The sequence below is a fragment of the Parasteatoda tepidariorum genome, chromosome 4 (assembly GCF_982258835.1).
Source record: "Parasteatoda tepidariorum strain Cologne lab strain chromosome 4, Ptep-v5.0, whole genome shotgun sequence".
NCBI lineage: Eukaryota > Metazoa > Arthropoda > Arachnida > Araneae > Theridiidae > Parasteatoda > Parasteatoda tepidariorum.
The window spans coordinates 93372246-93398823 of record NC_141758.1 but is presented as its reverse complement, the minus strand read 5'-3'; the positions used below and the strand labels follow the sequence as shown (position 1 = coordinate 93398823).

The 26578-nt window shown below is 29.7% G+C and overlaps 1 protein-coding gene across 4 annotated transcripts in view; it reads right to left on the bottom strand.

Moving 5' to 3' along the window:
- The window catches only part of GABA-B-R1 (gamma-aminobutyric acid type B receptor subunit 1), a 47607-nt gene extending 27141 nt beyond the window's left edge, over positions 1–20466 (bottom strand). The window contains exons 1-3 of one of the 4 annotated variants that reach the window (XM_043051077.3): positions 20013–20466; positions 2172–2306; positions 161–331 (exon numbers count right to left, since the gene is read on the bottom strand). In XM_043051077.3, the coding sequence (XP_042907011.2) occupies positions 161–331; positions 2172–2306; positions 20013–20291 (585 nt within the window). In that variant the 5' untranslated portion in view covers positions 20292–20466. Of the gene's footprint in view, positions 1–160; positions 332–2171; positions 2307–10167; positions 10209–10341; positions 10711–15038; positions 15441–20012 lie in introns of those variants that run through there. The other 3 variants (XM_043051078.3, XM_043051076.3, XM_071182760.2) reach the window with 3 other exon arrangements.
- Between the last annotated feature and the right edge of the window lie 6112 nt (positions 20467–26578).

Here is a 26578-nt window from a genome sequence, read left to right as displayed (position 1 = left end):
TGCAAGAACATTGTTATTATTCATGTTATAATTACGTTAAGAATTAACCCTTTGACTACGGTGTCCCTTTTATATATTTTTTTTTCTGAAGCTCTAATTACAAGCACAAATATATTTTGAAACTCGTCAAGAAAAAAAAATAATTATTAGAATTATTTACCGATATAAAAACTTCTTCGGCTTCTTGGACAATGGCGATTCTTGACCACTTGAACTTCTGGAAGAGTTTGATTCTCGTTGGATTGTGGATAGTAGCCGATGGATGTGTTCGAAAAAATGTTGGGAACCTTTTCCTGTTGGACAATGCAGGTGAACTCGATCCATAGGATACCTAGAAATAGGGCACAAATCAGTAAATACGAATAAGGTACAAGTCAGACAATAGGACTACAAATACAAATAGGGCACAAGTCAGACAATAGGACTACAAATAGGGCACATGTCAGACAATAGAACTACAACTACAAATAAGGCACAAGTCAGAAAATAAGACTACAAATAGGGCACAAGTCAGACAATAGGACTACAAATAGGGCACAAGTCAATAAAATTAAATTCAGTTTTTTTTTCTTTTATGAGATCTTTAATATTTCGAAATGTATTTATTTGAAAAAATTGTTAAAATAAAATGAATGAATGAATAAATCCATAGAAATGCAAGAATATAATTCTGGTTTGAATTTTTATTCTGTCTTCATAAATTATGCAAATCATTAATAAGCATAAATTATTGTGTGAGCGATAAAGTTTGCAATCTATATTTGTAGGTTTGGCGAGATTCGGTGGGTTACTTGCTTTTCTTTTATTACCCATTGGCAAAAAGGGTCTTGGTTTGGATTTGATGGCGTTCACACACTTTTCAACTGTGTTCAAGAGTAATAGTAAACAGTGCGCATGCGTCGGCATTGTATGCGTTGCTAAGGAGACCGCTTCTGTTTTTCTCTTTATTTTCACTAGCAGGCATTTTTAATGTATTTTATTTCATAATAATAATTTAAAGTATTTTTACATTCTTTTTATTATTAACGTATAATTACTGGCTTGACGGTGATTTCAATATAAATATGAATGCTGAAGAAGGAAAATTATTTTGTGACGTCTTGAAACACGTACATAGGCGTACATTTGAAAGCCAATTAGACGACAAACATCAGTTGAGACAGTTTTTGCAAACCATGATTTGAAATGTTGTGGCGTTCAACGGAGTCAATCCAGAAAGAAAAAGCATTTGACCAATGAGTAACCAGTGATTGTAACAAGGCGATCACAACTTTCTTCTTTTAATATAATTCTTTTTCATGATATGTTTGTGTGTTTGTCATCTTCAGGTTACGATTATCTATGTTTTTGCTTGCGACAATCGTAAAACATTTCGACATTTACAACAGTTCGGCGACAAGCATTAACGCCAGAGTCGGCGTCATTTTTAAATCGTAACAATCGTAAAGCATTTCGACATTTACAACAGTTCGGCGACAAGCATTAACGCCAGAGTCGGCGTCATTTTTAAATCGTAACAATCGTAAAGCATTTCGACATTTACAACAGTTCGGCGACAAGCATTAACGCCAGAGTCGGCGTCATTTTTAAATCGTAACAATCGTAAAGCATTTCGACATTTACAACAGTTCGGCGACAAGCATTAACGCCAGAGTCGGCGTCATTTTTAAATCGTAACAATCGTAAAGCATTTCGACATTTACAACAGTTCGGCGACAAGCATTAACGCCAGAGTCGGCGTCATTTTTCAAAATCGCACCAAGCGTGTAACGTATACTAAGATTTCGTCTAATCCTCGTGATTTTTTAAATTTACGAGTAGCAGATATTAGTTTGCCTAAAATAAGAACTCCTACAGACATTCATCTGGACCTGTGGCGGTGACTATGGTAACGAGATATGACTATTTCAAGCGGGGGTGCAGGGTCACTATTTTGTAGTGGTTTCGGCTTGAGTCGGCGACAGAAATGGAAGATCTTTCTCCGGTCTATTGTGTTAGTCCTAGAGTGAAGCTACCCTCCCTAAAATGCGCCATTCTTGTTCCATAGCACCAGACGACCTTAGGATTTGTGGCGGGAAGAGTTCTTGGCTTAGACAAACTATAGATTATTTCTATGAACAAATAAACGCATTTCGATTGTAAACATATTGCGAACAACTAAAGATACTCACAACAACTAGATTCCACATTTTTGCAGCTTCTGCAATAGTCGAAGACACAATAGAACATCCACCAAGCAGAATAAGTTTTTGGGGAGGATTATACAAAAGGTCATACATAACGGTGGCACCCAAACCAGGATTACACTGCAAAGAGAAAAAAAAAATTAGTACTAATTCCCAATTCTAATTGATGGACAGAAAGTAAGTTTTCTGTGCTTTCCCTTGTGCTTTATGCACATTGCTTGTTTGCATTAATCTGCACAGCACAAAGTATTCCCTATCCTTTTTTTTGTTGAAATTCTGGAGAAAATTAAATTGTTTGTTTAAGCTTCTGTTGAACTATCCACGCATTTTGATTATTAAAATATGCGGTACATAGCTTATATTTGATATCGAATTGATAGCAAAAAGGAAACATGTTTTAACATACTAATTTTATAAAGCAACATACAAATTTAGAGTGTTAATTGATATGGTACTCTATAAAGAAGTGATTAGGAAATTTTTTTTTGTAAATCACGCATTTTGTTTTCGATATAGCTCTTTAGTGTGTCGATAATTTATTGAATGAAAATATCTTTCATATAAAGCAATTTCGAAAACTTGACCGTGTTGCCCTCTTAAAGGGAGGACTTCATATTTGAAAACTGTTTATACATATAATATCAATAAATATTTATATTAGGGATGAAGGGTTATTAATTTTTTACCATTTAAAAAAAATCAAGTTACTATAATCAGACAATCAACAAGTTAGTTGATAGAATCAATCATCAATCACTTCAAAAAATAAAAACAAAGAATCAAACGTTTTAAAATATTATTACAATTAAGTTGATGTCATACAATTAACCTAATGTCATTGGTTTATTTTTCGGTATCTAAAGATTTAAGTCAGAAAATCAACAAATCAGTTGATGGAATAAAAGAAACAAACTGTTGATGTGCACATTTCGAAAAACTCTTGATTCCATACTTTAATGGATCACCATAGTAAATTTGAAGATTAGATAGGTAATGTGCACATAAACAACTTTTGAGCTTTAGTGGTAACATATGTAATAGAATAACTTTAAATGCATTTATACATACCGCACTTTAATGGATGACGGTAGTTAATTTGCAGATTATCTAGGTTATGTGTGAATTAACAACTTTCCAGCTTTAGCGGTAACATATGTAATAGAATAAATTTAAATGCGTTATACATACTGCACTTGAATGAATCACAGTTGCTAATTTGCAGATTATCTAGGATATGTGAAGATTAACAACTTTCGAGCTTTAGAGGTAACATATATAATAGATTAAATTTAAATGCGTTTATACACATCGCACTTTAATGGATCTCCGTAGTAAATTTACTATTTAGCTAGGTTCTGTGCATATTAACAACTTTCGAGCTTTAGCTGTAACATATGTAATTAAATAAATTTAAGTATCGCACTTTAATGGATCGCAGTAGTTAATTTGCAGATTATCTAGGTTATATGCGGATTAACAACTTTCGTGCTTTAGCGCTAACATACGTAGTAGAATAAATTTAAATGCGTTTATAAATACTGCACTTGAATGAATCACAGTTGCTAATTTGCAGATTATCTAGGATATGTGAGGATTAACAACTTTCGAGCTTTAGAAGTAACATATATAATAGAATAAATTTAAATGCGTTTATACACATCGCACTTTAATGGATCTCTGTAGTAAATTTACTATTTAGTTAGGTTCTGCGCATATTAACAACTTTAGAGCTTTAGCTGTAACATATGTAATTAAATAAATTTAAGTATCGCACTTTAATGGATCGCAGTAGTTAATTTGCAGATTATCTAGGTTATATGCGGATTAACAACTTTCGTGCTTTAGCGCTAACATACGTAGTAGAATAAATTTAAATGCGTTTATAAATACTGCACTTGAATGAATCACAGTTGCTAATTTGCAGATTATCTAGGATATGTGAGGATTAACAACTTTCGAGCTTTAGAAGTAACATATATAATAGAATAAATTTAAATGCGTTTATACACATCGCACTTTAATGGATCTCTGTAGTAAATTTACTATTTAGTTAGGTTCTGCGCATATTAACAACTTTAGAGCTTTAGCTGTAACATATGTAATTAAATAAATTTAAGTATCGCACTTTAATGGATCGCAGTAGTTAATTTGCAGATTATCTAGGTTATATGCGGATTAACAACTTTCGTGCTTTAGCGCTAACATACGTAGTAGAATAAATTTAAATGCGTTTATAAATACTGCACTTGAATGAATCACAGTTGCTAATTTGCAGATTATCTAGGATATGTGAGGATTAACAACTTTCGAGCTTTAGAAGTAACATATATAATAGAATAAATTTAAATGCGTTTATACACATCGCACTTTAATGGATCTCTGTAGTAAATTTACTATTTAGTTAGGTTCTGCGCATATTAACAACTTTCGAGCTTTAGCTGTAACATATGTAATTAAATAAATTTAAGTATCGCACTTTAATGGATCGCAGTAGTTAATTTGCAGATTATCTAGGTTATATGCGGATTAACAACTTTCGTGCTTTAGCGCTAACATACGTAGTAGAATAAATTTAAATGCGTTTATAAATACTGCACTTGAATGAATCACAGTTGCTAATTTGCAGATTATCTAGGATATGTGAGGATTAACAACTTTCGAGCTTTAGAAGTAACATATATAATAGAATAAATTTAAATGCGTTTATACACATCGCACTTTAATGGATCTCTGTAGTAAATTTACTATTTAGTTAGGTTCTGCGCATATTAACAACTTTAGAGCTTTAGCTGTAACATATGTAATTAAATAAATTTAAATACCGCACTTTAATGGATCGCAGTAGTTAATTTGCAGATTATCTAGGATATGTGAGGATTAACAACTTTCGAGTTTTAGCGCTAACATACGTAATAGAATAAATTTAAATGCGTTTATACATACTGCACTTGAATGAATCACAGTTGCTAATTTGCAGATTATCTAGGATATGTGAGGATTAACAACTTTCGAGCTTTAGAATTAACATATATAATAGAATAAATTTAAATGCGTTTATACGCATCGCACTTTAATGGATCTCTGTAGTAAATTTACTATTTAGTTAGGTTCTGCGCATATTAACAACTTTAGAGCTTTAGCTGTAACATATGTAATTAAATAAATTTAAAAACCGCACTTTAATGGATCGCAGTAGTTAATTTGCAGATTATCTAGGATATGTGAGGATTAACAACTTTCGAGCTTTAGAGTTAACATATATAATAGAATAAATTTAAATGCGTTTATACACATCGCACTTTAATGAATTTCCGTAGTTAATTTACTATTTAGCTAGGTTCTATGCATATTAACAACTTTCGAGCTTTAGCTGTAACATATGTAATAGAATAAAGTTAAACGTGTTTATACATAGTAGAATAAATTTGAAACAAAAGTATGAACCTTGCAATCTTATTTTGTTAATTTATTTCTCTGCGTAAATTTACAATTTATGATCGTCTCTTTCCTTAACAAAAACAGCATAGTTTCAGATCATAAAAATAGTTTCAATCTTTTCTCTAAATAATTGGGCTTTTTTCTGAAAAGTCTGGTAAATGATTCATTGAAAAATGAACCTCTCATTTGATGAACAAAAGAAATAACAATTGTCGAACCCAGTCGAGAAGATGGCTAATTAAGCGCTTATTAAATGCTCTGAAACATGACTGTAATTTCTTTTTCTTTTGTTCAGTTTATTGAAGCTCTCGTTTATTCGACATCCTTTAGTTCTGAAGTACAAAAAAACATTTGTAGCTGAAGTCCTTATTATTTCATTTATAAGGAACAATGTAATAATGTACATGGAAATAAAATTTAAACTATAATCTCTTTTTAATGAAAAATCGTTGGAGTTTCATTAAATGTTTGATGTTAAATTTTGTATCGATTTGCAAAAACTATGAAACTTAAAATTATGATAGTGAGTAGAAAAATGTTAAATTTTGTTTTGATTTGCAAAAACTGTGAAACTTAAATTGAAAATATAAAATTATGATAGTGTGTAGAAAAATGTACGGGGAATACGATATAAAAAAAATTAACATTCGATAATTCGATTCGATTATTTCAGTAATTATTAACTGATTAATTTTGTAGTAAAAATATTATACAACAATAAATAAAATAGTTAAAACAAAACAAAAAAGTTAAAAATTAACAAGCCGAAAGGGCCTTTTTCGTTTATGAACTGTTTTTTAAAAATTCTAGTTAGTTCAAAAATTATTAAAATAATTAACGAATGAAATTCCTATTTTGACCAAATTATAAATTAGCTCCTACAATTATTCTTACATATTAAAGGGACATAAAGAGACTCTAAAAAAATTTCCTAATGATAAAACTATAAGTTATAAATAACATAGTTGTCAAATTTTCCTATTCCCTCAAGGAAGATTTTATTTTACTATATTTTAAGTATTAGCAAAATTTTATGCTTTGATATTTTATTCAATGTTTAATAAATTTGATTTAAAATGCCCTTGCTCACTATTATACCTAATCAATTTAACCATATATATAAACTATCTGGCAATCCATAAAGTGGTGCTAAAAAAATTTATGGTGATAGTTTAGAAATTAAGTATAATTGGTGTAATTTAAAATTCACAAATAAGCATATTGATCAAGAGGTCCTCAACCTTTTGCAAGCCGAGGGCCGCACAGTGGGCCAGCATCCAAGGTTTCGTGGCCAAAATTAGTATTTCGATAAAAATTTGTTTCAAAATTTGGGGTGTTTTTATGTGCTGGTAAATTGAATTAATATTTAAAATTTCGAAATACACTAAAAATACCCCAAAAAGCAAAATGGCGGCTGAAATATGGCGAGCAAAGAAGAAAAAAAATTAAATAAATAAATAAAATAATATAGTGCGTTTAAATAATTAAATATAGCAATGGAAATATAATAATTTTCGTAATTTTACATTAAAAATGAAAAGCAAATTATATTTCCGAAGTAATATTACAAAATAACGCGAAAACATGAAAAAAAACAACAACATAATTTTTGTTTTCCGGTATATTTAGTCCACCTTTGCAATACGGGCAAAATGGGGCAGGTTTTTTCGAACGAAGAAACATCGAAGAAGACAACAAAAAAAAGTTTAGCTAATTACTTCGTGGAACTTTTTGGAACTAAGTTTCGAAAGTCATTCAAACATTGTAAAACGTAAAATGATAAGATATAAACTATAAGTTTGTCAAGAGTATTAACTAATTCAACAAATTGAAAAATTGTACTATAATTTTAGACTAATTACTCTGATGAAAATGTAACAGTAAGGTGAAATTCCCATATATATTTCTGAAATAAAAATTTAAAAGTTACATTCAAAAAACATTTTCTTAACATATTTTTCATTACATTGTACTCTCGTCGGCTCAAAAATTTAATTATAATGTTTGGAATGATTATGAATACTTAATTTGGGCTATATTAAAACTGCCTACACAAATTTTAGTTGAAAATGTAATTTCTGACTTTTGGCCAAAGATCATGGTCTTCTGGCCCACAGTGTGCCGCAACAATAATTTAGGGCGGCCACGTATGTGTCAGAGAAACGTAAAGAAATTGTGTGTTATATAAACATATGTGTATTATATATTATATAAGCGTATGTGTTAGATAAACAGGTGCTGAATATTTTCTGTGCTGGAATTTTGCTCTCGGCACGATTTAAACTAAAAACTGTTTCAACTTGTTCACAGTTTGAACAATTCTGTGTTCGCAAATTTCCTTAATGGATTATACAAAAACCTATTATTGTAAGCTAATTGTATCTCGCTATTTCTGACGAAACTGGCTTGAATGTATTCGGAAATAAGAGCACCAAGACGAGTGATTGACAAATGCAAAGAATGGGATTAGATTTCTTTCAGGCAAATTGTGAAATGGCTTCCTTGCTATGCATTTTTTCCCCACAGCTATTTAAGAAAGTCGAATAAACGTGTAATAATTTCATTTGTGTTTCTAAATAAATAAAAGCGAGAATATGAAAGTTTGAAGGTATGCTGAATGGCATTATTTTAAAATTCATAATCAACATTTTTCCCCTTCAATTTCCTTTGTTATTAGAGAATTGAGAATTATTATTTATGGTTTGAGGCTTCGTATCTCGGAAATTATCAATTTTTGAACTGAGAACTTTCGATCTTTTCAATGAGAATTTTTGATTAAAATGTTCTGCACTACATGACATAGTTTGTTCTACATGTCATTTGACATAGAATTAATTTCCATAAGACTTGTATGGGGTCCATTATTATTTTTATTTAAATTTATAGTTAAAAATAGTGTTGGTGTACCCAGAGAAAACTTGTAAGAATGCACTTTATTACGTATTTTGTGTACAAGTTCTAGTTATAATAAAGATTTCATTTCCGAAATTACAACTAAGTAACATACAGAATTTTTGACAAAAACATTACGAAATAATTTTTATAACAAAGAGCAAGAATTGAAGTTCGTATCATTTTATTTATAAGGACCAATATAACTAGAAATAAAGCTACTGTATTTTATTTTGTATTTAATAATCGTCGTTGAACAGCCGTCCCATTTCTATGGGTTTACGACTACTAATTTTCAACTCCGTAGCCTTGTAATTTTGAACCCAATCCAGAAGACAAAGGAACTTCTGGGTCAAATACTGGGAGAAATGTGCCTTCATGGAGAACTTTTTGATGGAGTTAACCCGTATTTTCGTTACATGAAGAGGAAGACCACGAGAACCTCCCACGGTTAGCCTGACTGCAAGGTGTGAGGTCGGTGCAAGCCGGATGAGGAATTCGTATCGACTGGGATTCGAACCCGGTTCGCCTCATTGGAAGGCGAAAGCTCTATCCCCTGAGCCATTGCGGTTCAAGCTACTATATGTATTCACTTTTTCTCTTTACTTTCCTACTTTACTAAATGTAAAAGATTTTGTTATTTTATGTAATTAAATTATTACTGGCAGTGAGCAGTGGATTTGCTTGCACAATAATAAAATAATCTCATATCATCATATTATTTTACAAGCAAATTAATAAACAAAACAAACAAATTAATTAACAAAAGACTATTAATTATTTTAAAAATATTTAATGGTTGTAATTTTATAAGTAATTTTGAAAATATTTAGTTAAAAAATGAAATTTTTCATCCTATCTTTTTTATCAATATTAGTCTTAAAATTGGGTTTCATGTCAGACAGTTGAATTCGCAGATTTGGAGCTGCATCCGTAATCTAGCAATTATTTTATTTTATTGCATGCATAAATAAAAAAAAGGATGGATGATATGTTTTCCATTGAAATAAAAACGAAAACGGAGGAAAATAAACGTTAAGAATGATTATCAATGAAACATACTTCTATATTGTTGAATTTGGCTGCTTTTATTCGATGCGAAATAATAACGGAATTTTTTCGCAAATGCTCGTAGTCTTTTCATAATTATATACATTCATTATATCGTTATTAAAAAAAATTATTTTGAAATTTCTTTCTTCTCAAGCCTTTCTATTAAATAATTTCATAAAAATCAGAAATATTAAATAAATAATGGATTAATACTTAGATTACAGGTTTCGAAAACCATACAAGGTTAAAAAAAATTCCTAACAGTCGGGGCTCTGTGGCCCTTTTAGGGAACCCTAGTGTTCCGCGGAAAACCATTTGGAAACCACTGTCTGGAAACCACATTTTTCTTAATATCAACAAATACATAACCAATGAGTTATATATAGCCATATTAATATGACTTTTTATTCCAATTTATATCGTTACCTGAGTATCATTTGAAAGCATTTTCAGTCTGAAACCTTCCAATAAATTCGGATCAGCATTTCTTAATATCAACAAATACATAACCAATGAGTAATATATAGCCATACTAATATGAATTATTAATACTTAGTACAATATTTTAATCATGTTTTATTCTAACTGATATCGTTACCTGAGTATCATTCGAAAGCATTTTCAGCCTGAAACCTTCCAATAAATACGGATCAGCATTTCTTAATATGACAACATAACTTATTCCAATGAGTAATATATAGCCATATTAATATGAATTATTAATGCTTACTACAATATTCTAATCACTTTTTATTCTAATTCATATCGTTACCTGAGTATCATTCGAAAGCATTTTCAGCCTGAAACCTTCCAATAAATTCGGATCAGCATTCACATCTCCCAAAGCCATGAGGGCCGACGGAAGGCAGCCCCTTCCACCTTGCCAGCCGCCTGTGCCATTGATTGGGAACAGACCACCTATATACAAATCTTTTTCTTTACCTTTTGGTTCGTTATTCGATTTGGAATGCTCGAAATATAACTGGGGAGGCACGAGTCTTGCCACGGAGATTCGAATGAAGGCGAAATACAGCAATCCAGTAAAAACTATCATGTTTTCTTTTGATTCACGGCATTATTCGTTTCATGTCTGTTTCATCCATCATTTGCGACACACGATTGGCGAGTTTTGATGAGCATCCGTCTGAGGAAGCCAGCATTCAATTACACTTGATTTATCCGGATGGAAGGGCTGGGGTTGCAGCCGACGTTTCTGAATATCACTAAAATGCTCGCCAAACCATTTTAAAATGAATTAGAAAAAATGCCAAAAGTTCACTTGAAGACTGGGAATTGAAAATACTGTAAGTATAAAATTGTCAGTTTCAAGGAAAATCCATGAAAGTGTCTTAAACTGATTGGAAAACCCTTCTCTTTGGAATACAGAAAAAAGAAGTCTTTATTTTCTAACTTGTCATATGCATGTTAGGCGTATTAAAATTAGCCTATATCAGAGTGCGTAGCCAAATTTTTCAACAAGAAATAAGCACCCTTTAAGCAGGCAAAAATATTTTTAAGCCCTTTAAAAAAATCACAATTAGACAGGGTTGGCAAGTTTCCTACAATTAACGGTTTTACCCGTCATATCTAAAAGAAAACTTTTGTCATAGTTTTTTGGCAATTGTCAAAAATCATGAATTTTTGAATCATGTAAAACGAATGGAGTTTTCATATGCTACGGACAGACGGTACGCCGAAATAGATTGGAGTTGAATTAATTGTGAAAACGTTGAATAGAACAATGTGAAAAGTGTCTTTTTGCATAATTCATGGCGAAAATCACCATGGCAAAGGAAAAATCCCCAATTGGAAAAGCAAAAATTAAGCACTTTTTGAAAACACCCAATGAAAAAAGCACCTTCAAGGGCTTTTAAAAAACGAAAATCGAAAATAAGCACCTTTAAGCACTTTTTAAAAACGTTACGCACCCTGTATATGCATTTAGGCTAAGTAGGAAATGTGTTATATTCAATTAAATTAAATTTGAAGCTTAATGCTATATAACGAGGCTATTTAGAATAAAACTTCATTTATCTCGGCTAATTTCAAACTGCTTGAAATAAACTAGGCTTCTGAACAATGAATGATATATTTTATAATTAGCTTTAAAATATGTGGGCTCCTTGAAATAAGCCCAAAAAGTGTCAAGCTGATTGGAAAAAAATTAGAGACTTTTATAATTAGCCGGGCTCATTGAAAGATTAGTAAAGGTTAGTAAAAAGTCTGACACTTCAATTAGTCTAAAACTGATATAACACTTGCGATTAACAGAAAGGTATCTAGGGTAAACTAACCAGTGAAGGAACACTTGAGCTTCGCTTGCCTTTTAAAAAATCATATTAATTTCAAAATTCGTAATTTTAGTTCAATGACAGTGTCAACATATTTGTTACTAATTGCAAATTATGTAAAAAAAATTGTAGAGAGCTTACATAATATTGTTTTAAAGTTTTGGAGGTTCAAATAACAAGTAGTAAGAAGACCAAGTGAAGGAACAGCTCTTACCAGTGAATGAACATCCAGTAAAGGACCGCTTAATTTTGGTTATCTTTTAATGCTCTTTATGAATTTATAAGCCATATAAATATTTAAAAACAAGCCTATTCTTGAAATTATAACATATAAATACTTGGAAAATGTTAACTTTTTTTTGTAATTATGAATTGAAAATTAAAGTGTCAACATATTAGCACATACTGTTCATTCACTGGGAAATCTTTGCCCAGTAAAGGAACATGCCTGTTCCCTCACTGGATAGAAGTTGTTTTTCGTATTTTTAACATACTTTTGATGCGGAACATCACTAAAGGTACAAGAAAATTAAAGTCTATCCTTTATTTTCATTAATTTAGAAAAAGAACCTGTTAAGGAACATTTGTTCTTTCACTGGTTTTTCATCGTTTGGTGATCCAGTGAATAAACACCCCCTCATGTCAGTACTTTATTATGCTATGATACTTAAAAAAAATAAAACGTAACTTCAATAACTATATTTTGAATTCTCTTTTTCACAGTGAAAAAAATAAAACTATTACATGCAATTAATTTCACTTCAAACATATAAATACAAACACTCCCCTTATAATTTTTTCAAAAAAACAAGGTGTTGCAGAGATAATAACAAATTCAAAATTTTTTCCAGCGAAGTCTATTTGACCAGGTGATCCAAAATATTGTTAGATGACTTCCTATTGTTTGGCAGTAAGCTATTGTTACCAATCAATCTAAAGAAAAACTTTCAAATTCTCATTTTTAATCAATATATGTGAAATGTTCCTTCACTGGGTAGTGTTCCTTCACTGGTTAGTTTACCCAACAACAAGCTTAGTAAGCAGGAAGAAATCTGTTGCATCAAAAGGTTAGTCAACTCTAGGACTATTCAATGATTTTTTTCTTTTAGTTTAAAAAGTGCATCAATGTTTTTGTCTCATTTACTCAAAGTTTTGCGAGTCATAAAAATATTTAAGCTGTCGAATTTTAATTTTTTAAATTCTTTTTTTTTCTCCTAAAAATTGATAAATCAAACAAATTACTACTTCTGAAGCTATTTGCGTGCACGAGAAATTTTTTAAAATCTTAACTCGATAGGCAGGTATTTTGTTTGCTTCGTACCAAAGCAGCACAATGGGCTATTGACGACGGTCTGGGAAACATCCCTGAGGATAATCCGAAGACATGCCATCGCAATTTTGATCCTCTGCAGAGGGAATGGCTACCCTTCCTTGGTAGCCCGACGACCCGCGCACGAAGTCGAGCACTTTACGGTAGGACAGTTTAACAAGGACCGATACCGCACACCCTCGGTCCCCACACAGACTGATCCAAGTGGTCACCCACCCGCACACTGACCGCAGCCAGTGATGCTTGACTTCGGTGATCTGCTGGGAACCGTCTCTTAACGATCATTCCACTGCGGGAAGAAAATTATGTAAAATTAAAAATAATAATAATACAGAGAGCATCCGAAAAACTCTCGTCAAAAAAGCAGGATATCATCTATACTATATATTTATTTTTTAACTGTTAATGAATAATTTCTACGGGAAAGGAAGCTCGTGGTATTAACATTTGTGTTTAAAGAATCACAGAAACCTAGCGGTGATTTGATGGCTGGAAGTAAATTGGACTTTAACCCATGATCCGCTTACTATACTAGAGACTCAAGAGCTTTCTAACTTTGCACAACTTACAATTGGAATAATTTGCAAAAAAAAAAAAAAAAAAAATTTAAACATATATCTGTTTATTTTTTGAAATCACGGCATAAACTAAATATTCCTTATTTGGGTAATAGAGGACTCCACTGTGTGAAAAAAAAAACTAAAAAATTGCGTTTTTATGACATCATATTGAAACGTCCCATATTGAAACGTCCCTAAGTATATTTCGTTTATAGATAATTTAAGCAATAATTTGCCAAATAATTCTGCATTTAATAAATATTCTATAAAAAATGTAATGATTTATTTATTTAAAAGACTTATTTAAAAGAAAATCACATAATTGTAGATCTTCATGGTTTTATTTATTAATTATTTTTTTATTTATTATGATTTTTGATTTTAAAAAAATTGATAACCAAGAATAACATTTTATCAGACAATACAACAATTATATTTTTAGTAATCATTTATCAATAATTTTCCTTTTTACTTTTATTTGAATTTACTTTAAAAGTTTCCTTTTATAGTGATTTTTTTTTTCTTTCAAGTACAATCTATTTGTAGAGATTTTTCTGTTAATTTTATACTACTCAAAATTAATTCACAAAATATTATTAGGATAAGCAATAATGGACTAATTTTTTTTAAAAAAATACGAGCTTTTATTTTTACTTTTCGAAATTAAAGAAAAAAATTATTTGAGAAAAATAAAAATTTTTAAACTTAAAAGAGATTTTTGTCTAATTGAGATGAAAATTCAAACTCTCTTTTTTTAAATATAGATTAAATTCAAAAACAACTGAAGAAAGATTTTATTAAAAATAATTTCAAATAAAGTAAATAATAGCTGAATGAAATAAAATATTTTTTTATTATCCATTAAATATAAAAACTATCGTTTGCTTTTAAAGCAAGAGATAATTCATAAAATATCGTTTTCTTTAAAATATTAATGATACTGATTTTTAAAAAAAGTTTATTTACTCAATTTTTAAAATTGTAATATAAATATTTTAAATTAAACGTTTAATATAAATAATTAAAATGGTAATTTTTAATATACGTGCATTTCCATGCAATGTGTCTATTACATTCATAATGATTTTTATATCTATCGTCTGCTTTTAAAACAAACGATAATTCATAAAATATCGTCTGCTTTAAAATATCAAAAATACAGATTTTTTTTTTAAAAAAAAGTGTATTTACTCAATATTGAAATAAATAAATATTTAAAATCACAATTTTTAATAAGCGTGCATTTTCATGTGATGTGCCTATTACATGCAAAGTGCTTTTTCAATACCTGGCTGTCATTAAAAGGCATTTTCATCCTATAACCAATCAATAAATTCGGATCAGCATTCACATCTTCTAAAGCCATCAAGGCGGCAGGCATACAACCCCTTCCCCCTTGCCAACCGCCCGTGCCATTAATTGGAAATATAGCACCAATATATAAATCTGTTTCTTTGGGTTTTCTGGTTAATGTGGAATGAGCGTAATGCAGTCGAGGAAGTACAGGTATAGCGTTTTCCACTGCAGTTAAAACTAAAGCGAAATATATTCCACTGATAAATATCATATTTCCTTTTATATATATTCTCCCATAACTTATTAAAATGATTAAATTCCTCTCATCATATCTACAAAACCAGCAAACATTCACGGAGAGATGCCGGCATCAAATTAGACGTTATTTATCATTCCAATAAAAGAGTAGGGGTTGCCTGGAAAATTTGGGACCATCGCCAAATATTCCGCCAAAACACGTTAAGAGTGGACGAGAGAACATTTTACGTAAATATTATTTTAAAAAAGAATAAAATTATAATAATATTGAAGAAGGGAAGCAAGTTTTATATCGCAATGTCTATAAGGGCGTGAATCGATTCTTAAGGCAAACGACTTCAGCTCCTTCCCTTTTCCTAACACCAACTCCGACTCCTGAAACGACTCCGGAATATGAATTCTTGCTACATTTTGTTTTTTGGAAAATTTAAGTATGGCGTAAGTAAAACTACAAAATTGAAATGTTGAAGGGTGGACGCAATGTTTATGTTTTTTATTTTATTACAAAACTAAAAATCGATCCTAAGCACGTGTTTTAAGCTGCGCACTTTTAGATACAATCAACTCCGACTCCTGATAAGATTTCATGATTATAAATTGTAATGCTGAAAACATATTGTACACGATAATGTAAAACTGTAAAAACAACAAAGATGTTGGTCACAGAAAGGAAGCAATGTTTATAATCCTTCGTCACCTTTATTAACATTCGACTCAGACTCCTGATTAGATTTTGAACTATACTTTGTTGGCAGAATATAATGCGGAAAATATGTTTACAATAATGTGGAACTTTAAACATAACAAAGATATAATAATATCAAAGAAAGGAAGCAAAGTTTATATTCCTTATCTTAAAACTAAGAATCGATCCAAAAGTCAACGATTCTAGGTTGTTACTTTTATTAACATTCAACTCCGACTCCTGATTGGATTTTGGATTATAAATTCTTGGAGCATTGTAATGTCGAAAATATGTGTACAATTAATGTGAAACAGTAAACATAAGAAAGACAGAATAATGTTAAAGAAAGGAATCAAAGTTTACATTCCTTATTTTATTTAAAACTAAGAATTGATCCAAAAAGAATATTCCACGCATCGCACTTTTAGATACCTTCAACTCCGACTCGCAATGCATTATGGAGTATGAGTTTTTTATATATTGTAATGCGGAAAGGTGTATGCAATGAATGTGAAATATAAAATTAATAAAAACTATGAAAAATAAGAGGACTTTCAAAAATGTTTCCATCTGAAAAACTGTATGAAAGTTATTTTTAATTAAAATTATTTTTAAATTCGATAACTTCAACTCCGATTTTTAACACAACTACGATAAATTAATTCTTGTCGCATTGAGAAGTAGTAGATGTATAAAGATTTTATGTTAAAACTGCCAAAATATAATATTTAAAAAAAAAAAAGAAAAAAAAAAAAGGAAGCAAACTTTATAATTAAAGTTTTGACTGCTCATATTACAAAACAAAGAAATTATCTTCTAAAATATGCGGCTCCAGCTTTTTTTTTCTTTTATAGTATCAATTCCGACTCCTACCATGACTCCGGGCATTAATTTGTATCAAAACAAAAAGTAATAAATGTGCTTTTAGTTTGAAGACATCATAAAAACAACAAAAACATAACAATAAAAGAAAACGTAATTTTATATTACACTTATTACAAAGTTAAGAATCAAGCTTAAATCCATACAACTGCAGCTCGTAATTTTTTGATATTTTCTATCACGGTTATGGAATAGTTTTAACGGTTCATGAATCGAAATTAATAAAATTTATACGACTCCGGATAATTAAGTGATAATTCTATAAAGTAAGAGATTTTTGAATTCATCATCATAGTTGGGCAGACATTCCCATGTAGGCCAATGCCTTCCTCTGATTTCTCCATAACGACCTCCGACTTTTTGCACAAATTCTTTAAACAAAAAATGTGTATATTCTATTTTTTAATCAATCAGAATTTTTTTAATAATTTTATTAAAAGTAATCTGTAACAAACATTAAGCAATATAAAATTATCCTGAAATAAATGACTGCTACTACGAAGTTTCGTCAAATTTTACACTGAGGGCAGTTTTTTTATAACATTTTAAATTTTTAATTAATTACTTTAATTTTTAAATATATTGAATGTAATCTATAATGAGTCTATAATCAAGGAGAAATAACGCACATCTCCATAAAATAAATAACTGCTATTATTGTCGCAAAACTTTACAGCTCGGAAAGTGTTTCTTATTTTTAACACTTCTATTTTTTAACATTTCTATTTTTTAAATTTCTATTTATAAAATTTTTTATTAATTTTTATATTTAAATGAAATTAATAAAATGTTTAATCATTGTATTAAAATTAATCAGTTTTAAAGATCAATCAATGTGAAGTAACGTTTAGCTCTATGAAATAAATAATTGCTGCTATTTTCATCAAACTTTACAGCACGGGCAGTTTTATTTGCAATAGCATTTCTATCTTTAACTATTTAATTAAATTTTTGATTATTGTATTAAAAATAATCTATGATGCAGAACAAGCAATGCAAAATTACAGTTAACTACTTAAAATTAAAAAAAAAATCTTTTTATTTTTTCTTCAAATATTACAATATGGAAATAGATTTTATCTCCGTGTGTATTTTACAAGTAACTTAAAACTAAATTTATAAAGTAAAAAAAAAAAAAAAAAAGAAGAAAAAAATTAAACTTTAGTTAGAAGTTTAATTATAATTTTGAAATTAATTTGCTAAACAGTAATAGAAAATCATGTTTACCTGGATAAAATAAAGTTCTTCAACCTTTTTCCTTAAATTTAACTTTACGGGAATATTTTTTTCTCCGCAAGTATACTTCAAGCAAGGCAGAGCTACATTTACAGGGGAAAACATGAAATGAATGAAATCTACTGAAACTGCCTTTTTCAAATTTCGTTATGGATTTGTGCACATGAAGTTCATTTTATCTTAAATTAAATTATAGAAACATCTACACTATTTCGAAAAAAAAATTCAGTTTTAAGAAGTTATCTAGAAAAATTAATTTCTTAAAAGCTGAATAACTCAGTTGCTAATTGAACAAAAAACGATGATATTATCAAGAAGCCATGTTCATTTTAATGAGCTTTAGAAAACAAAATAATTATATGTTTTTTATTTCAAAAATATACATTTTTAATAAACAAAGAACTTTCCTTTTTTTACGTATACAATGATTTTACGTTTCTTGATCAATTACATTAGCATACGTTAGTAGTTCTATAAAAAGGTTAGGTAATCAACCTAAGGACCAGTTTTTTAATTTTTTTGCAGCACTATTTCAGTTATCTTAGCTTTCGCGGCAATATAATAGAAATATAATTAATTTCACATCGCAAGAAAGCAAGCGATATTACTTGCTTTATTAATTACTTCAGTTATCTTTTAAATTAAAAATTTCAAAACAGCATTCATACTTTCTAAAAAAGAATGTTCAAACACACTTTCAAATTTTACGTAACTCACCTATCATCATATCTTCACATCACTGTGGAAGATTGTGTGCAATAAATCAGTCTAGCGCCCGATTTATTGATCTTTTGCCGAACTTCTGGATTGCCATTTCTCATGACAACACCATAATTAATTTTATTGTGCAATGCACAATTCCAGTGAAGTTACTATCGTTTGCAATAGCAAGTGATATATTATTTGCTTCTTTAATTACTTCAAACGATTACGATTGTTTCCTTTAATGTATATAGGTATATTTATTACAAAAATATTCTCAACTAAACTTTTAAATTCTGTATAACCCACATAGCTTGTTGTGGAATTATTTATGACAAAAAGATGTGTCCATACGGATTATTCAATTTCTATAGTACACAAAAGATATTTACTTAGAACAAAAGTTTAAAATTAATACTTTTCTCATAAATCCGTTATATTTAAAATAGTTTGCTCTAAAAATAGAGATCCTTTTCGTATTTACTTTTATTTTTGAAATGATAATAATAAAGTATGAGGAAAAAAAATTCTATTCAAATTATTCTGTAACAAAACTTTACAAGTTGTGAAGAATTCGACTACTTTGATTATATTCTTGCAAAAGTGCACCTCACCGATAGTTAAACATTTATTGTCAACAGTCGAATTAATTGATTAAGTAATAAAAATATCGCTTGCTTTCTTGCTATTGCAATCGATAGTAGTTTTATTATAATTTTACATTGCACTATGAAATTAGTCATATTTTGAATTAGTTATTCAACATAACTGTGAGAGCTTTGATTTAAAAAATTTTTTAAGAAGAAATTAATTTTCTTAATATAATTACACATAAATGCAACATGCGCAAACAAGTAAGTCTTAATTAATCCAGTAATATTTTTAAATTACATTTTAAAAATGGACTACCTCTTAAAGAAAATAAAAGGACCTACCTGGATCAGCATGAATCTAAACAATAATTGAAAAAAAATTTGCATGATTATTTTAAAAACACATTTTTGGATCTTAATACACGTTATAGTCAGCTTTGAAATATAACACTAATTTATTAGTTTCAGGATTTTAGATATTATTAGAGAAAAAAAAATGTTTATAGCTTCTTGACTCCGTAGATTCTGAACCTGATGCCAAAATTAACAAAAATCTTAATTAACATGTTTTTGCACATAGCTGTAAATGATGGTTAAAGGTGGGCCTTACCTGACTGTCGTTATGTGGCATTTGCATTCTGTAACCTTTCAACAAATTTGGGTCATCATTAACATCGTCTAAAGCCATCAAAGCCGCGGGCAGACACCCCTGACCCCCTAACCAACCACCTGTTCCATTAATCGGAAATATTGCTCCAATATATAAATCCTTAACTTTCTCTTGCTGATTTCCTTTAAACTTAAAAGACTCCTTTTGCTGCCGAGGTGGAACAGCATTTTCCACCACGGATAAAATTGTCGCAAGACAAATTCCACTCCAAAAGAACATTTTTGTTCTCCTTCTGTATTTCCTCACCCCCAACTTGTTGATAATAGTAGTCCGTCACTTCATCTTTTAACATCGAACCACTTTCGGTAGTGAACCGCGAATTCTGGGACCGCACACGTCCCTGGTAGCCGGCATTATATAAAGCCCGAATTTAGCTGGAAGGGGGATTATGGTTGCTTCCGAAAAGGAGTAACTATCGCCAGAACTCTCGCCAAAAATGCTTAATATAAATTTTAATGAGACCTATTTCTTAGTCATTTGTCACTGGAAACAAGGTGAAACTACTTTATGATTTGATGGGTTGCTTATAAGAGTTGCGGGATCGCGAATGAGGAGGAGAAATATATATTACTAGGTGTTGTTAATTCTTTTTCATATTTTACTACTCTTTCGTTTTTTGCAGATGGGAAAGTGTCATAAAAGTATGCTTTAATTCGTCGGAATGATAACTTTTATTTCCCCCGATAAAGCAGCAAATGTTACTGAAGTATCATTAATTAACGATTGCTAATTCTAGGTGATATCAGACAATTAATATGGCGATATATCAACATAAAATACAAATATTTAATGATATATGGCGATATTTTTCAATTATATTAATTTACACTATTTTTGCATTAGGCAATATTTTTTTAAAAATTCAACTATAATGCAGAAAATAGTGTTAAACATAATTTTGGTAGTCTGGTTGGTAGGGCACTGGGTCCATGCCCAAGTTAAATCTGTCGAATCACAAAGTCCTCCTTGTTCCCATAACAAATTAAATCCCTGGGGGTACTGATCTGGGAGTTTTCTTGTCTTCTGGATTGGTTTAAAATTACAAGGCTGCGGAGTTGAACATTAGTAGTCGTAAACCCAAAAAACTGGGTTGGCTGTTCAACAAATTTGGCAAAGGTTGGCAAATTTGTTTTTTAGTTTTGAAAAAATAATTCTTTTTTTCAAAGATCACCAGATTGACAATCGTGATTCAGTATCAGTAGGGCAGATTTGCTGGCCAATTTTTCAGGGACACTATATTAGGTGGGCCAATGTTGCCCCCACAGTAAGGACGGATAGTACTTAGAATGAAAGAACATCCATGCCTTGTCTGGGATTCGAACCCAAAACTTTCAGATGTGAGGTCAGCTTCCTGACCACGACACAGTCCGGTCGGCAGTTTTCAAAAAATATAGTGATGTATTTCTACATCATCATATACAATCACTCTTTAGTTCGACAAATCTACTGTGCACAATGTTGCGATATTACAAACACATATTTTTATATAAGCAATAATTTTCATACATACTTACTTTTTATTTAAATAATCGTATTTTGTAACATCCATGGAAATGAAATTGTACTCAGATAGTGCGCCAAAAATAATAATTGTCACAGATAAGGATATAAACTGTTATATATTCTAGCTGCGTTCGGAAACGATATAGTAGCTTTTTATAAAATTAAAAAAATACACTATGCGAAGGTGGCAACATAAAGACAAGTGAAGTTTTAAACATACGATACTAATCTACATCGCTATGTATTTAAGGGTGAAATAAATTGTTAACATATCCTCTTTGACGGTCGACAAATTCTGTAATCGAATATGTGCTCGTCTTTCTCAACCGCTTTATAAAGAAACTTGCTTCCTTACATAGAATATCATTGAATCATTCGCCTCATTGAAATAAAAAGTTTAAAAATATACAAATAATAATAATTAAAAAATAAAATTCTTTAAGTTAAAAAATTTTTGCCTTTAAACTGATACAATCGTACTTAAATAATAGATTTTTTACATTAAATTGGCCAAATGATATAACAATATGAATGAATTTAATGAAATAACAATATATTACGAACCATTTCCTGGTAGCATCGATCATACACAGTGCTGCGAATGAAGATTGCTGAATCTAGAAGCAAAGATAAAACGGATTGTTTTTATTTTAAGCATACAATTTGCAGACGTATTATTATATAGCTTGAACTATAATATAATTTATATAATGATACCTCTGCAAATTCATTTTGGTGGGAAAATAGTTGATTTCTACACTTTCTCTATCAACTTTGCTCCCAACATAGAAATTTTAAAATTCCAGTTTTTGCTATAGTCGTAATAAAAAAAATTTTTCGCGTGCGAAAAAAAAATTATGCAAAAACTGATGATTTAAGATTAAATCATGTTTTAGAAAGAAAAAAAAAAGAATTTTTTAAAATTCTGCAATTTAATGTTGTAGATTTGTACAGTTCTTGCTAGTCTGTTTCATTAGAATGGCGGTTTGGAAGAGTTAAGAAATTCTTTAGATGCATTATACAATATAAGTATTAAAAAACAGATTTTTGGGATTATTTATATTAGTTAATCATTGCCTAATATCAGACTTTCATTTCCTGATGAAACGATAAAAGCTTTCTATGAAATCAAGAACCCCTTCTGAATAGTTATTTCAATTATGTTGATTGGGTGATTGAAGATTGTAGTACAAAGGATGGATAATTATCACTACCATCTACTCCCTTATTTAAGTGTGGTGGTGTATTGACTTTAGTTTAGATCATTATTAAAGATGAATTTCAAACCGTCGCTAATATCCTACCTGTGAAAAATTAAGGATAAAAAGTGCCGGCAGTAAGTAATTTTTACCGTAAAATTTTACGTAATAAAAGATAGGATATACCGTAATTCGTATGTAGTAATATTTATTATAAAATCGCTGTAATTAAATTAATACAGTAAAATTCACGATATGAAATTTTAGGGTAAAAATGGATTTTAAGGAATGTTACACTCACGTTGTCAGTATTTTTTACTGTAATTTGATTCGGAATTCTTTACAGTGCATTAGTATAGACGATTTTAACAAAACCTTTAGTTCATAAATAGTTTGGGGGCAGACATACGTAAATTCCATCTGAAATATAAATAAATAGTTAAATGATTGCAAGATATTTTTCGAAAAAAAAAAAGTAGTTCTAAATTTTAAGTTTTCATATTAAAAAAAATGATTGATAACAAATTAACGACACAAGTAATATCCATTGAATAAATTAAATAAAAAACGGCATGGAATTACAACTTTCTGGATTTAAATAGCGAAATATTTTTCCATTTAAGATTCGAAAATTTAAAAAAGAAAAAAAAACCTTAAAAATGGAATTATTTTTTTATTTTGCATTTCAAAAAGTATCCGATTCACTAAAACTAGACTTGACAAATTTATTTCACTTTATAAAAAATATTTATTAAAGAAGGCAAAAAATTAATAAAAAAATTTTGCAAAAGATTCTATGAATAACACGATGTTCATATTTTACTGTTTATTGATAAATTTATACTTGTTAGGAATGTGCAATATTTAACACCAAAAATTGGTAAAAATTTAATAAATTTTTCATAAATAATGAAAATGTATTCAATTCTAAATAAAAAGACATAAACGTCCTTACTCATTTACTAAATTATTCTTTTTATTGGATTTTAATTTATGTTGTCTCATCAAAGCTTCTTTTGTGTAAAATTCCAAAGAATATTTTGTGAGTAACTTCGTAAATCGCCAAACACAGAAAGTTAGCCAAATTTGGCATAAAAACGGGAAAACAAGGAGTTCTTCCAAAGAACCTTGATTTCCCGGCATGCCTTGTGCGGTATCCTTACGTCATGTAGCCATGGCTACTAAAATCGATCATATGAATGACCAGGGAATTCCTAAAATAAATTTACTTTCCAACATTAAGAATCATTTTAGAGATCTCAAGTATTGGGATGCCATATCTTCAGAGATTTAAGAACTTTTTCTCCTTAAATTGAGAAAGCAATTCTCTGTAATAGAGAGATGCATATTCAGCACGTATTAAAATATTCAGTTTAGAGAATCTACAGAATCGATTTTCAAAAAGTTTTCTCGACTCGCCTAGAGCATTTTTAAAAAATTAATTGAATTTTGAAAGTAAAAAGTTAAGAAAATTTAGGCTATGAACTGATTTCATAAGAAAAGAAATAAATAATAGATTTAAATAAAATTTTGTATTAAAATGTGTAAACGAGAGAAAAAAATTGTGAAAGAGATGCATTTCATGGAAAAAACGCATTAAAGTTTTGCATAGACTAAGAGATTTGCATAAATTACCTTAGAGACCGACAACCAATCAGAATTTAATAAACTTGATCCTAATTAACGCAGATTTTTTGAAAAAAAACCGGCCAAAAAAAGCAATTTTTTTTATGTAAAAAAATTGATTCCGCTCCTGGTTCAACTTTGCTATTGGTGGACAATTTTGATGTACTGCGCTTTAGTTCCATGGAAAAAGGCTATATTTTATTCTTGAATAAATAAGTGTTATAGCTTACAGCCCTATGTAAATGATAAATATCAATAAAACGATTTTTTTTTCTTAGCTTTCACATTGTTATTTTCGAATTCCTGATTACATTCGAGTATTAAAATTTATAGCAGTATAAAATACAAAGCCGCTCGAATTATCTCGAGTGTGCACAGTTTGGCCAGTTTAGTGGGCTCGAATTAATTCGAGCGCTAAAGTTAAGGGGTGAATAATTTTATTTATTTCAGATCTAACGAGAAAACTTTAGGCGCATAAGATTTTTTAAAGATTTAAAAGAATTTTCGGCGGTGATCGAAATTTATTACGACAGCGACGCGTACTACATTTTTCGTTTCAGATTTATGAAAATAAAACAAAATTATTTTCTCTTAATTCGGCATGAAAATTTTAAATTTTTATTTTATTATATATTTTATCAGTTTGTTTACATCGGAAAATAATCAAAATTCTGGTTGGTCATAATTACGCTTACACCAATTAATATACAATTTTAACTTGAATTGAGATCAGGCACACATTTTCAAAGGAGATTTTAGAACTCTAGTAGGCCAGAAAGTGGTCGGAATTTCGATTGACGATATATTCAACTTGTAGCGATCAGAAAACGATTAACACTTGCATTTTCTTCAGGTACAGAATCTGAAAGAAACTTGAGCGCTCTAGTTGGTTGAAATTTTGATTACAAAGATTCACTCTTAAAAGACATGAAATCAAGTTAATAAAAACTTGCAGAAAAGAAAAATTAAAAATTTTGAAGCAAATAATGTTTTAGGAGTATGAAATCTGAAAACCATCAACACAATGAAGTAATTGTGAAGAAATATTGAGTTTAATGACACGATTGAAATTGACTGCACTGCGCCAAGAATAAATGCAAATATTATGCATTCAATGCAAATAAATGGTGATATATAAACTAAATCTGGTACAACAACAGAACGACCCATAGGAACGGTAATATTTTAAAAATATTTTTTTAATGAAGCAGTTGTTTCCTCTCTCAATAACGAAAAAATATTTTTAAACTGGCTTTGAAAATTTATAATTTAAATAAGAACAATCTACAAAACAAGTTTTTGTGCTAGAATTATTAAAAAAATTTTTGCGCGATTTTTTCCATGAAGGGGAGAAAAAAAAGTATACGGTTCACTTATAGAATTTAGAATAAATTAGGCTAAAACTTTTTTTTTTTTTTAACAATTGAGCAGAAACTTCGATGTTTTGTTTTAATTAAATAAAATAAAAAAACACAAGACAGAATTCGGTTATTTTTAAAGCATTCACACTCAACCACCAATTTCTCAACGATTTTCTTTCATTACCTTATTCCACTTAACTAATCACTTACGTGTTTATCTGGTTGCTTTTTCACTGTCATTTGGTGCTCAGACACTGAGAAAAGTCTTATAGAAACGAAACAATATATCCTATTTTGTAATTCTATTTGTTCTTTAATCACGTTGTTTTGTTTATAATTTAGCCATTCTTAGAATTTTTGAGCTGTTACTAGTCTTTTTCCTGTGTTAAAACGCCACCAGGCGGCAAAATTTCGAACTATATTTGCCACCGAAATCCTCGGGTACTTAAACTAAAAAACATATTTTTGAGATTTCATTCAGATCTGAACCGGAACTAGGAACCTCTGTGTAGCGTTAATTTAGTTTTAAACACTCTATTCAAATACCACAAAAATAGATTAATAGACGAACTTTTCAGCAAATTTATATGAACAGTGGGGATTAAAATTAAGATTTTAATTAACTGTATCCCCTTTTATGGCACAATGGTTAAGGCACTAAACTATTTTAGTGCCTTAAACTATTTATGGGCTAGGGTTCTATTTCCAGTAATTGCTTGAAGATATAAGAAGGTTCCGTCAACTGGCGTTATATGACAAATTAAACTCTAATTTCTTATATGTTCATGTATAGGTCTCAATATTCACTGGGAAGCTG